This window comes from Prunus avium, chromosome 7, assembly GCF_965620075.1.
Source record: "Prunus avium chromosome 7, drPruAviu1.hap1.1, whole genome shotgun sequence".
NCBI lineage: Eukaryota > Viridiplantae > Streptophyta > Magnoliopsida > Rosales > Rosaceae > Prunus > Prunus avium.
In genome coordinates, this window is record NC_142290.1 from 26,103,169 (window position 1) to 26,115,995 (window position 12,827).

A 12,827-nucleotide genomic window follows, 5' to 3' on the forward strand; every position below is an offset into this window, starting at 1 on the left:
TTTGCCCCTCCTCAAAATTGGGCTCGTATACGACGACAGCCCGTAACCCGTGTTGTTTTTCATTTGGGTCCCGACCCGTTTACCCGTAAACCTCCTGCACCACTTTCTTTTCAGACTTTACAGTCTTTCACTCATTTCTCAAATCACACAGAGCTGAGATTCTGAGAAGAAGGGAAACTGCTTTCCCTAGAAATCGTTTTCCCGGAAAATGCCAGAAGATATTGGCAAACTCCCAATCGACATCGCATTTTCTCGTCTTGGAGGTACATAGAACCACCGGAATTCAATTTTTCCTTTCAGATTTTTATACTTATGTTTTTTTTTTTGGGATTGATAATTTTGTTGCGTTGGGATTGAATTGAAGAATGGCTGGTTGATCGGAAGAGAATACCTGGAGACTGGAGAAAGCGATTGGCAGCAGTGAGAGCTCGGATTTCCAAGGAATTCGCTTCCCTTCCTAAGGATATCAATCCCTATTTCCATAGCTTAGAGGCTGATGGTTGGTTTTTTTTCAAACTTAATCCATTTTCGAATTGTGAATTTGTGATTCTATTGGGAATTGGGTGCTTGAGACTCAATGGGTTAATATTTCTAGGAATTGGTTACTTGGAGGCCAAACAGATATATGATATTCTTGCGAAGTCAGCTCCCGAAAGCCGGAATATATTCGGCCGGCTATCCGGTGCTGCTGTAAGACCTTCAACTCTCTCTCTTTCTCCTTTGCACAAACCTACTTGAATTGTAATATGAATATATATGTGTATAAATTTTGTGTTTTGTTTGGGTAGGGTGCTTGGGAATCAATTGTACGTTCGTTTGAGAAGGATTATGTATATCTTGGCGAGGCTGCTCAAATAATGGTTCAGAATGTGAACTATGAGATGTAAGTATGTGGTTTTGCCAATGCCTGCTTGGTTACTTCATGATAAGAAGAATAGTTAAAACTTAAGGGTATTTATAAGTGATTTGTTTTGACTATTCTTTTTCTCCTGTTATGAAGTCCATATCAGAAAAAGCAGGTGCAAAAGATTCAGCAACAATTAGCAGAACTAGAGCACAAGGAAGCTGATATTAAGAGAAGTGCAACTCTATCAGCAGCCAAGTATGTAGAGGCTTGTCAAGAACTTGGACTGCAGGTTATATCTTGGACCCCCCTACTTGTTGTTTTCTCATTTGGCTTGATAGCTTTTCCTTCTTAAATTTGGTATCTGCCTGTCTGGTTCTTTTCTTTAGGGAAAAAATGTGAGGTTGGAACTTTTAGAGACTGCGAAATCACTTCCAAGTACATTTAGCAAGATTTTGGAAGTTTTAAATGGTGATTCTGTGTCAAGGGCTCTGGAGTATTATTCAAACTTTGTTAGAGATGCTCACACAGACAAGGATGTAAGGCGATAATAATTTTTATTTGTTTCATGATATGAAGAATAACTTCTTTAATGTTTGTAGATGTTGATGGAAATTTGAGATCATTGTGACTAATATCATATATCAACTCTGTTATTTTTGAATGTGATCACAGAAATCTTTGGTCGTGTTGACAAACTTGAAAGATTTACGTGAACATCCCCCGTCATTGAATGTCCCTATAGGCTCAGAGGTTGTTGATTCTGGGAATGTTCAATCAAGCAATGATGAGACAAACAATGTGAAAGTGGATGTAGACATTAATGCAGATAGTATAGACTGGGATTTTTCTGTGGATAGTTCTCAGATTGATTGGGATATTGGTACTTTGGAAGAAACAGAGGATACTGGTAATGGTTTGGGTCCTTATGAAATGGTTAACGCGAGTGAGATCTTGCAGAGTGCTCCAAATGAAGCTGTAAAATCTGATCAGATCCCAGAGATCTCCGTGTCAGAGATATCTTGGGATATTAGTGTTGAGACTCCTCAGGTTGATGTGATTGATGATGTCAATTTTCCTAACGTAGTCGTAGACAATCAAACATCTGGTCTTGATACTTCAACTGAAACAACTGAAACAACTGAAATCAAGGAAGGCAGGAGCCAACTTTTGGAGACAGAGTACAGGAACAAGATTCTTGATGATCTGAATGAGGTATATGACAATTTTTCTTATGGTTGCATTGGATCTATTTGTTCCATTTGTTCTTCTGGTATAATATTGTCTGTTTTTGACTGAAAGATCCTACTAGTTCCTGTTTTATATCTGTGGTCAGATCACGAAGTTTCCTTTACATGAAATCATGTTGTCTATTAATATTCTGCTATCAGGTGAAAGCTTTTTTAAATCAGCGATTGGTTGAGTTGAAGAATGAAGAAACTTTGTCCTTGCAACATCAAGTCCAGGCAGTTGCTCCCTTTGTGCTGCAGCAATATGCTCATGATGCCATCGAGGCAATGCTATCTGATGTTTCTTTGGCCATTTCACTGCTGACAAATAGGAAGACTAGGGACTTGATTATGATTCTCAACTCCAAAAGGTAACACAAAATATTTTTTCTTGATTTGTGTCTTTTTTAAATTCGTTTAGGTGTTTATATTTTGAATTTCAAACAAGAAAATCATAGAATGTTCCCAAAAGCAGAATCAGTGACAGTATTTAGTTAAATTGAATAAAATTCCCTCCTAAATTTGTGCGGCACACAGACAATTTGCATATATTAGCATCTTGGATGTAACTTTTTGCCAGTACAAGAAATAATGAGGCGATAAATCTGGAAACTGTACTTGCTTGATCTTGTTTCTCTTTCTGTCTTTGCATGGTTACTCCTAATTGTGTGTTGTTATATCAGAAAGATCCTTTATACCATCAAATAATGTTTTTAATAAAATTCTTAAACGTTTAAATTGGCTTCTTGTTGCAGCTTTCTAGAATTGGCTAATCCTATTTCGGATAATTCTATTTTAATTGCGGTTTTAATGAATAGGTATAGGTTAAATTCCTCTTCCGTTCTAGCTGCAATATTTAGCATGTTACTTAAAGTAGCCTTGCCATTATCAATATACTATAATTCTTTACTACTTAACTCCCGTTTTTTTGGTTTTGTTTCTGTTCTGTGAACTGAAGCAGTATACTTAAAACTTATGTCAACCTTAATTTCAGGTTTCTAGACAGATTAGTGAGTTCATTGGAAGAAAAGAAGCATCATGAAGTTAAGTTGAAAGATGGTTTGAAGGGTATAGCTGCCAAACGCATGGAGCTGCAAAATTCATTATCTTCTTCCTGGCCTAAGCAGGTGATCTATTTATTGATAGCTTTATACCCTTACATATATTGGGAGTGGGAGGGTTGAAGTCTCCCAGTTTTAGTGGTAAATTATTTTGGTTCTTCAGGTATAAAATTAGGAAATTTATGTTTTCCATTATAGTTATGATCATACGTCTGTTTCTTCCTTTCCCCTTCCCCTTAACTCTGACTGCTGAAAGATAGCTACGCTAGAATCAGTCATTTTATGTTGTTTTTGACTTCTGGGCCTCTGGTCCTGTCTTGCTTCTGTTTGTGTAAAAATACTATTATTCAGAAAAATGCGGTCATCCACTTTCTCTTTGTTAATGTCAGATTGAATTTTTGGCGCAAAATACTAACCCCAGGTTCTATTACAGGAAGCGGCTCTTGCACAAACCCGGGAGCTGAAGAAGCTGTGTGAAAGCACCCTTTCATCCATGTTCGATGGAAGACCTGTTAATATAATTGGAGAGATCAATACCCTTTTGACTAGTGGCCTTGGTGCATAGGAAGATGGTTGCTTCCATTCAACCATGTTTCATGGAAGATCTGTTAATATAGTTGGAAAGATCAATACCCCCTTAGACTTTAGTGGGCTTGGTGCATGGGAAGATATAGTTGGAGAGATCATCCAAGTTTAACATAATCGGACACATCAATATAATTGGAATAGTAGCCTTTATGCACAAGAAGATGTTAACTTCCAATGATAGTGAAACATTCCATACTCTGCGTTGTGTTTTATTTATTTATTATTTTTTGTAGTCGTGGTTCTCTTTTTGCTTCAAGATCTTACAAAAATTGAAAGAAAAAAAAGAAAAATGAAGAACAAGTCTTAAAATCCCAGTGAATCCATGAAAGAGGTTTCCCTAACTCTTATCAAACTCAACATATAATTTTGCAGAAATCAGTCACTTCAACTTTGTGTAGTCTACAAAAATGACAGATAGCAATTGTACGTATATATTTGGACCCTTTAATTTCCCTTATGGCAAAGATTGCCAAATATGCCAATTCATGAAAAGAAGGCCTGTACAAAAGAATATACAGCATTTGTCATGCGAGAGAACACAATCTTGTAGCAAACATCCAACGCAGCAGATTCAGTTTGTGTGCAGCGATCAAATGGACAAATAGCTCATTGAAGGTGAGCCCATGAACTGGCTGTTGGTTGAACGGAAAGATCTCTCGAAAGGGTCAACTTGAACACCATAACCATCTACTCCTTTACCTTTCCCCATGTAATTCAGTTTCTGGATTAGTCTTGATAGAGATCCCACAACCTCAGACATCGGCGGTCGGAATTCCTTCACAGGCTGTTCAAGTTTCAGTGACACAAACAAAAAAAATCAAATTTGTTCAACAGTTAAGAAACATCCATCAAAGCAATTACATGTTATCAGATAGAAGCTAACGTTTGTTCAATGCATAAGCAACTTCAACAGAAAAATGACTTCTAAAAACACAGCTTTCAACTGATAGCTTCAAGTAATAACAGTACTAGAATCGGTTGTTGTTTTTGGAAATCCCTAAGAAAACAGAGATTCTCTTAATGCATAAATTTAAGGTATGTGCTTGTACCTGTATACAGAGGGAGACAATGTCAGCAAATTGGGAGATAGCCTTGGAGGAAAATGTCCTTTTAATGCCGGGATCGATCATCTCAGCCAGACTCTCACTGTCATGAAGCCGGAATGAAGCCCATTTCACCAGTGATTGCTCCTCCCTTGGTATTGAACTATGTAAATCAAAAGAGCAGCATACGTTCACAATCAAGAAACAAGACAATAATAATGTTGAAAAATGGGAAAACTGCGTATGAACCATGCGTACTTATCGAAAGGTTTCCTTCCTGTTAGTAGCTCCAAAAGCAACACTCCATAGGCATAGATGTCACACTTTGTGCTATCAATGCCTGGTTGGCCATGCTCAGGTGCAATGTAGCCAGTGTCACCGATAGCATTTTCTGAAGCCTGTTTGAATCAGAAATATGAAGTTAAGCAGTTTAGCTTGTGTCAGTTTATTACCAATTGTTTTGTATCAGCATAGAAGTAGGACTGATTTATAAAAAGTATATACCTTTAGCTTAAGCCTATTGCTTGTAAGTGGCCTCAAAATTGCAAGCCCACAGTCACAGATTCGAGGAGCAAGTTCTTCATCAAGTAAGATATTGGCACTCTTCAAGTTGCTATGAGCAACTGGTGGTGTGAATGTGGAGTGCAAATAGCTGAAATCCAAATAAACCAAACAGATTAGTAACGAGGATAACTACATTATTTCCCTCACATAGAAGGGATCAATTGCTACCTAGGAACTAAGAACTCAACATCTTTAAAACTTTCTAACTTTCAAGATCATGATTCGTGAGATATATTGCAATTAAAATCCACATTTCATTGAAAAAAAGGGTATAATATTTACAGTTTGCGCCTCAGTAAATTATTTATTCGAAACGTCGTTCCACTAGGTGTGGACAAAGAGATATGAACTTGCTGGAGAACAATATACAATACTTACTCTAATGCTTGTGCAACACCAAGAGCAATCTGGAGACGAAGGCCCCATGACAAAGGCTTGTATTCATCACTGTGCAGAGCATCATGAAGGGATAAATTTCTAACATACTCATACACAACAAGATGCTGTCCATGCTCTACACAATAGCCAACCAGTGGTACTATGTTTGGGTGAGTCAGACGCGAAGCAGTCCAAATGACATACAAGAATTGTTCTTCTTCATTGAAAGACAATCCTGCCATGTTGATGTTCTTCACAGCCAAAATCTGAAACAAAGGAATAACAGTCAAAGATTTTTCACGAGTTCCATAGAAATTCACTGTGGCTATAAGTAGAAATAATTAGTCTAAGGAAATTTCAGGTTTATACTTGGCCATCAGGAAACACGGCCTTGTAAACCGAACCAAGAGATCCTTCACCCAGTAAGTTTTCTTGACAGAAGCTGTTTGTAGCTAATTGAAGCTCTGCCACAGTGTACTGCTTTGCTCTCATTGGGAATCTGTACTTATCAGAGAAACTTTTTCTTCTAGGATTTTTCTGCATTCTGTAAGCAAGAGGTAGTCGTCTAGGAGGTAGAATGGGTGACCTGAAGGCCAATATTTGTGGGCTTTCTTCTGCAGTAGAAGAGCCATATTTAACAAGGCAGGGAGCAGATCAAGAATTTAAAATAAAAACTGAAAAAGAAAAGGCATGGAGAAGCTAAGCAGCAGAAGTGGATTAAGACAAGTTCCTGTCAAAATTTATTGCCATTAGACATGTTGATATCAAGATGAGGTTTGTGCCATTAGTTACAAGGAATGTCTTTAAACCTGGATTTCAGGTTTAAACACCATGTCTGAAAGGCATATACAGATGATACCATCACCTAAGCGTTCACTTTCAAAGCTAAAATGATATCTAATCAGTGAGATGATACAATATATTAAAAGAAGAACTTCAATTCTGAGCTAAGCATAGGGTTGAGCTTGCAGCGGTTGGCTCGTTTAAAGATGAGAGCTAAGGTAAATGTGCTTTGGACTAAACTAGCAGGGAAATAATTTTTACTTTAATTGATTGCAAGAGTACAGATTTCAGGCCTGTTGGTTAAATTATATAGATTACTACAATTATTTACTGATAGATTGTATACAGGATCAGTATGAAAGTGAGTGAGAGTTTACCTCTGGCAGTATTTCTGACTGAGAGAGAATGCATTGAGCTATTACTGCTCCCCAAGGTTATAAGCCTCTGTGCACGCGATTGATTGATGCGAACTGCAATGTAAAGGGCAACACATGATGCCACTAGAGTTCCTCCACCAACCAAAAATGCTATTCCTCCAGGGCCAATCCTTTTCTTCTTGAGTCCACCTAATTTCTTAGAGGGGTTCTTCGCAATGGCACTTGACTGAGTTGCTGGGGGGGCAGGGATGTTCTGTTCAATGGCAGTTGCCTGGGTTTGCAGAGGGAAGTCCCAGGGTGGAGAGTTATCCCCTACATGAAAATTATTTCCCCCAAACCTGAAAGAAGATAAATGTATGATGTTTACTTATGTTTTTCCTTTGCAGGAGAAGGAGAGGTAATAACAACTGATCACTTACCATAAATTTGGTATGGACTGAAAATGATTTGGAATGATACCGCTGAAATAATTATCTTGAATGTTCCTGTCAACAGAAAATGTGCAAGCAAGCAATAAGAAAACAGATAAACAAAAATGCAAAACACAGCAAAAGGCAGGTAGGTAGAAACCTACATATCAGTTAGCGGAAGCTCAGCTAGATAAGCAACTGATCCGGTAAATTTGTTATTCTGCAAGTACCTGCAGATGCACCCAATGGACATGTGAATCGATGACACGTAATTGTAGAAACAGACTATCCCAAGCATGAAAGCACTGCAACATGGGGAAAAAAGTTTAAAACAGAACAAAAACTCACAATCCAGTGAGATTTGTCAAGGATCCAAATGAACTTGGTAGATCTCCAGTGAAGTTATTATATGACAAATCCCTGCAGAAAACAAAAACTCACCAGTAAGAAAGGCATATTATATTGCAGCCTGACCATTATCCAAACTTGTAATTTGAATTCATCCAATGACAACATGCTGCGATTTAGAGAACAAAAATAGAAATCAACAAACCCGTGATATACCAGCAAAGAAGATTAAAAGTTGAACATCTGTTATTCTACATCAACTTAAAGGATCAAAGTTAAAAGTTAAAACCCCCATTTCAATTTCACTTGAAACCCAACATGAAAAGAGTTACATGAAAAGAAGCATACAGTTCTCTTAAATTCTGTAGGCCGGTAAATACATTGCCAATAGGTCCAGATAACAAATTGTGGCTTAGATTCCTGCAAGGAAGGAAAATTTCAGTTTATGACAGAACAATCATGAACCAAAAATCAGTCAGGGAATAAGCAACTCACAAATGTCGGAGGCTTTTCATGGTAGGTAAAGAATGGGGAATATTTTGGGTCATATAATTGCATGCCATATTTCTGTACATGTGAGAAAGCAGAATTATCACAATTGCAACCAAAAAAAAGAAGAAAAAAAAGGTAAATGATCTAAAATATGAAATTTAACCAATCAGTTGTCTGAACTAAGCATCATACTTACATATGAGTAGCATTAGGGGGTAAGACATATGGAATTTCACCCACAATGTTATTCGAACTAACGTCCCTAGAAGATTAGAAACCAGATGAAAATGAATCAGCAAAAGTTGTGCTTGCACAGGCATATGTAAAGCTAAAAAACAGCAGAATGATCACTTACAATTGCTTCAGATTGAAGAAGTTATAGAGCTCGCCAGTAAGATAGCCTGAGAGACTCAGACCATGAAGTTTACTGCATAAGGTGAGAGAAGAATTAAGTTTGGTACATTGTTAAGGTAGCCCAAGTCTGAAAAGGTGCATAGTTAATGGAGCTGTGTGCATTACAGGTATATTACAGATGACCCAGAACATGACACTCCACCCCATGATTCACCACAAGGATCCCCGCCGTCTGATCTCCATCCCTTCAGCTGTGGTGGGTGGTTAAGGGCTCTGTAAAGATCTTGAAGAGCCGTGACTGCAATGCACAGAGTGTAATAATAAACTTGAAACCAGTACAGCTAAGATTATTCTAAATGAATATTCTATTCCAGAAAAAAAAAAAAAAAAAAACATTCTGCCCTTCTCAGCAGAATGTACAACATGGTTGTCCAATTGATTTTTAATTTTAATTTTTGTGGGCAAATTGGGAGAAGTAAGAAAGTCCAATTGATTAATTATGACCTATTATTTCTTCAAACAACCACAAAAATTACTCTTTCTAATACTGTTCAAAGACGACAGGTCGTTTTGAGCAAAAGACCGTTCAGAATTTTCCCGCCCAAAGCTGCGGCCTTTCTGTTTGGTTGCTCGTAAAACCCTGGAAAATTAATCGGCACAAAATTCGAGCCTTCTAAATTCTGATTCTTTTGCTTCAAACACATAAAAATTAAAACTTTGTTGCCCCCTTTTCCCCCTATCCTGAATAACCGAGAATTTAAAGCTCAAAATTCAACTCTATTTCTTTTCTACTTTTCCTACACTTTCTCAGTGACCAAACAGAGGATAACAAATACTCTATCCCAAAACAACGATCTTCACCAACGTCATCTATCAACTTTAACAGTGAAAAAGACTCCATATAGAACGCCAAGAAAATCAAGAAGAAAAAAAGGAAGGATCGTACCATCACGCGGATCAGTAAATGCCCCAGCCTCTGAAACCAGAATGGCGGAGATGACAATTACCGCGAAGCACACACATAGGCTCTGTTTAGCCATATCCTCGAGAATCAGACTGCGGCAATCAAACGGAAGAAATCGTTTCAGAAACAGTGTAACATAAACTAAAGTTAAATGCATTTTCTTTCATTTTCCTCCAGTTTCTCGGAAACCAAATGGAACAGAGTGTTCAAGAAAGAGTGTAGAACTAACCGAAAATGCAATCAAGAACACGATTCCAAAAAAAAAAAAGCTAAAGACAAAAACGACGTCGAAGCTGTAGATTGAATATAGAAATGCTTAGGGTTTATAAATGAACCTTTGGAGGAAGCAACAGGCACAGAGAGAGAGAAAGAGAGAGAGATTGTAAAGCAGAGAGGGTTTGGAATGTGTGCTGTGGAGGTTGCAGAGAGCCAGAGAGAGACTGATAACAATGTCTTAACGAGTTTGACAATCGTTGAATCGCTGGACCCCACATCAGCACAAAACCGTTAGTTTCGTTATTTTCGCACGTGCCACTTCTCCGGAGTTTGTTACAAAACTGGGCCTAATAAAAACCCGGCCCAAGCCCAATAGTCCTGGGTTCTTCAGAAAATTGATTTTTGTTTTTTCTTTATTTTAAAAAAAATGAAAATAAAAGGAAAATAATTCAAAGGCTTACTGTTCGTTTTTGCTTAGTGAATCGTTGTGTGGGTGCTCGAGCTCTCTGGCTATGGCGGAAGAAGATGATTACATGGGGGACCTCTCTCAGTTCCTGACTCCAGAAGCCTCCGGCCCTCCAGGAATTTTATCCAAAAAGGTAGGGTTTTTAACTAGTAAGGTTAATTTCTGTTTGGTTCCCTAGAAAATGTATCGTAAGTATCATGAAACCTAGTCCTGAGTTTTTCTTGTTGCTTTTATTTTTGTTCTGGGTTTGTTAGTTTCTTTCTCAATTGTTATGGAAAAGGGTTTGTTTGCATCAAAATGGAGCATGAGTTTTGTGTTTTCGAGCTAATTCTTCATTTTTTGGTGAACAAAAGCTCTAACAGTAATGTACTATCTATATTTCAGATTTCTAATAGCAAAAACCAAAGTATTCAACCCTCTAAGAAAAAATCCAAAGCACTAAACTGGCAAGAACAGCGTAAACTAGATAGGGAGAGAAAGCAGCAGGAAGAGGATGAGAAAACCTTGGCCAAAATAGAGGCTGCTCCTATTCCACAATCCAACATAGGATTCAAACTTTTAAAACAAATGGGGTATACCCCAGGCTCAGCTCTTGGCAAAGAGGGATCAGGCCAGGCTGAGCCAGTGAAGATTGACATTCGGCGCTCACGAGCTGGAATTGGGCGGGAGGACCCGCATAAGGAGAAAAGGAAGAGAGAAGAGATGAGGACTTGGGCAGAGAGGAGGAATGAGAAGGTTATGATGGAGGAGTTTGGGTCTAGGAAAAAGTCACAGTGGCGGAGTCGGAGAGTTGTGGTTAATTTTAAGAAGGCGCAGGCTGCTTTGGATCAATTGGAGAATAAGGAAGTTGTGCCGCCGGAAAAGAATGAAGATGAAGAGGAGGGTGGAGAGGAGGAAGAGGAAGAGGAAGAAATTACAGAAGAGGTATGTTTCTTGAATTGTTGTTTTTTTATTTTAGTCTATAATTGGTTTAATTGAGCATCCTTTTAATGCAATATGACTGAAATTTTGGCATAAATGCATGGTTGACATGCAGAGCAAAGAACATTAGACGGATTATGATTATTTGCATCCAAATTGGAACTGTTGTTGAGTTATTTTTCAGTTAGTGCCCGCTCTCTTAAATTGGAAATTTAAGTGAGAACAAGTCCCATCATCTATGAGTTTCACTAGAATCCTAGATAACATGAAAAAGCAAACCTGTGGCCTTTTATAATGTTGAATATTGTAGAATTTAAACCAAAGACTTGTTGATCGTGTCATTGATCTTCCTGCTGGTAATTAAAATTTTCTTATCTAGTTTACTGGTCAGGTTCTGGGCATAGGATAAACTTTTAGATGGTCTTTGTAATAACTAGTTCTGAAACAGCTTTGAATAATTTAATAACCAAGAGCTAAAATTGGGGAAATGTGAGTTGATTGTATCCAGATAACTGTAGTTCTGTTATGCTAGATTCTCTTTCCTGGGTATATCAGGAGTTGGGTCTATTTCCAGGCCTTGTAGACCTATTTCCACCCCTTTCTGTTTCTTCCTTGTCCTAATACCTTCGTATTATTGCTGCTTGATGTTGCTTGGGAAATATTAGTTATAATAACCTGTGATGATGGTTACTCTCTGGCTGCAGGATTTGCTAGAGATATTGATGAAACTGAGAGATGAGCATCGATACTGCCTCTTTTGTGGATGCCAGGTAAGCCCAGTACATGGACTTGTCAAACACTTACAAAGATTTAGGAATTATCATTTACTACAACATTTTTTATTGTCATGCTAAAGATTCTGCTGTTTATTTCAGTATGAATCAATGGAGGCACTATTATCCCACTGCCCTGGAGCTGATGAAGATGACCACTGATCTAAGTTCCCTAATGCTGTGGACACCCAGACCTTCTGCCTTGTTTGAATAGAGAATACTGAGAGGTAATGCAACTCTTCTTTGGAGATGGATGCACTTGCTTGTTATGGAGATTTTTTTTCATTCTTTTTACCGATTGACTTCGTAAGATCCTATCCTCCGATGTGCAACTCTCTGAGTGAAAAACCAGTAGGAAGGCACTGAAGTTGCTTACTCAGATATTCAATTGAAAGTTGCAGCAAGCTAACCCTCATAACTATGTTGGGAAAATCCCTATAATCGAGATTGTACTAAATCACACCTCTGTGAGTTCTGTTTGAAATATCTCCCGAGTGTGTGGATAAATAACCATATGTACACAATTATAGAACATGTGGACGACAGATTAGGCTGGGCTTTGCCCCGAAGTAATTGTTCTTTGTTAGTTCTTTTTTGTTTTTGTGGAATTTCCTCAGAGCAGGAGTTTGTACATGTATATAGAAGCTCAGTGCTCAACAATAAACTAGGGTACTTTATTGAGATTTGGAAAGGCTTGCCCAATGGTTTCGCAGATTAATCAATGTGGCTATGAAATCTATAATATTTGTTTTCCAAATTGGATTACAATATAACTCATGAAACATTGTAGGTTTTTAACTGGACAAATTCAGGGCCCACCAGTCTAAGATTCAACCTGTAAATCTTTGGTGTTTGAAATAAAAAATGGGAGAACATTTAGCGCCAACCTGTTTGAAAATTAAGCTGAACTATGAGCCACGGCCATATTGCAAGCATCAACACCTGACGGCACTGAACCCAATTTTAGCACAAAGTGCTTAAAAGTAATTCACAAACTAACCACCTATCCCTTAACC

The 12,827-nt window shown here is 38.0% G+C and overlaps 3 protein-coding genes across 3 annotated transcripts; 2 read left to right on the forward strand and 1 right to left on the reverse strand.

The window, feature by feature from the left end:
* The first annotated feature begins 105 nt into the window (after positions 1 to 105).
* LOC110770742 (CDK5RAP3 protein homolog) lies at positions 106 to 3,954 on the forward strand. Its single transcript, XM_021974950.2, has 10 exons — positions 106 to 263; positions 365 to 499; positions 596 to 690; positions 789 to 883; positions 1,001 to 1,136; positions 1,234 to 1,383; positions 1,520 to 2,059; positions 2,236 to 2,444; positions 3,068 to 3,200; positions 3,568 to 3,954. The coding sequence occupies exons 1-10, from the start codon at positions 209 to 211 to the stop codon at positions 3,697 to 3,699; spliced, it is 1,680 nt and encodes a 559-aa protein (XP_021830642.2). The 5' UTR covers positions 106 to 208; the 3' UTR covers positions 3,700 to 3,954.
* Positions 3,955 to 4,035: 81 nt separating this feature from the next.
* SRF2 (STRUBBELIG-receptor family 2) lies at positions 4,036 to 9,520 on the reverse strand. Its single transcript, XM_021974993.2, has 16 exons — positions 9,418 to 9,520; positions 8,637 to 8,769; positions 8,473 to 8,544; positions 8,314 to 8,379; positions 8,121 to 8,192; positions 7,974 to 8,045; positions 7,626 to 7,697; positions 7,442 to 7,507; positions 7,287 to 7,352; positions 6,868 to 7,205; positions 6,077 to 6,321; positions 5,708 to 5,973; positions 5,270 to 5,417; positions 5,024 to 5,163; positions 4,772 to 4,928; positions 4,036 to 4,506 (listed from the first exon to the last, which is right to left on the reverse strand). The coding sequence occupies exons 1-16, from the start codon at positions 9,509 to 9,511 to the stop codon at positions 4,312 to 4,314; spliced, it is 2,202 nt and encodes a 733-aa protein (XP_021830685.2). The 5' UTR covers positions 9,512 to 9,520; the 3' UTR covers positions 4,036 to 4,311.
* A 569-nt stretch (positions 9,521 to 10,089) lies between these two features.
* On the forward strand, positions 10,090 to 12,529 carry LOC110770754 (D111/G-patch domain-containing protein). The gene is made up of 4 exons (XM_021974973.2): positions 10,090 to 10,250; positions 10,502 to 11,041; positions 11,743 to 11,808; positions 11,914 to 12,529. Exons 1-4 carry the CDS (start codon positions 10,164 to 10,166, stop codon positions 11,971 to 11,973), a joined length of 753 nt encoding a protein of 250 aa, XP_021830665.2. The 5' UTR covers positions 10,090 to 10,163; the 3' UTR covers positions 11,974 to 12,529.
* The last annotated feature ends 298 nt before the right edge of the window (positions 12,530 to 12,827 follow it).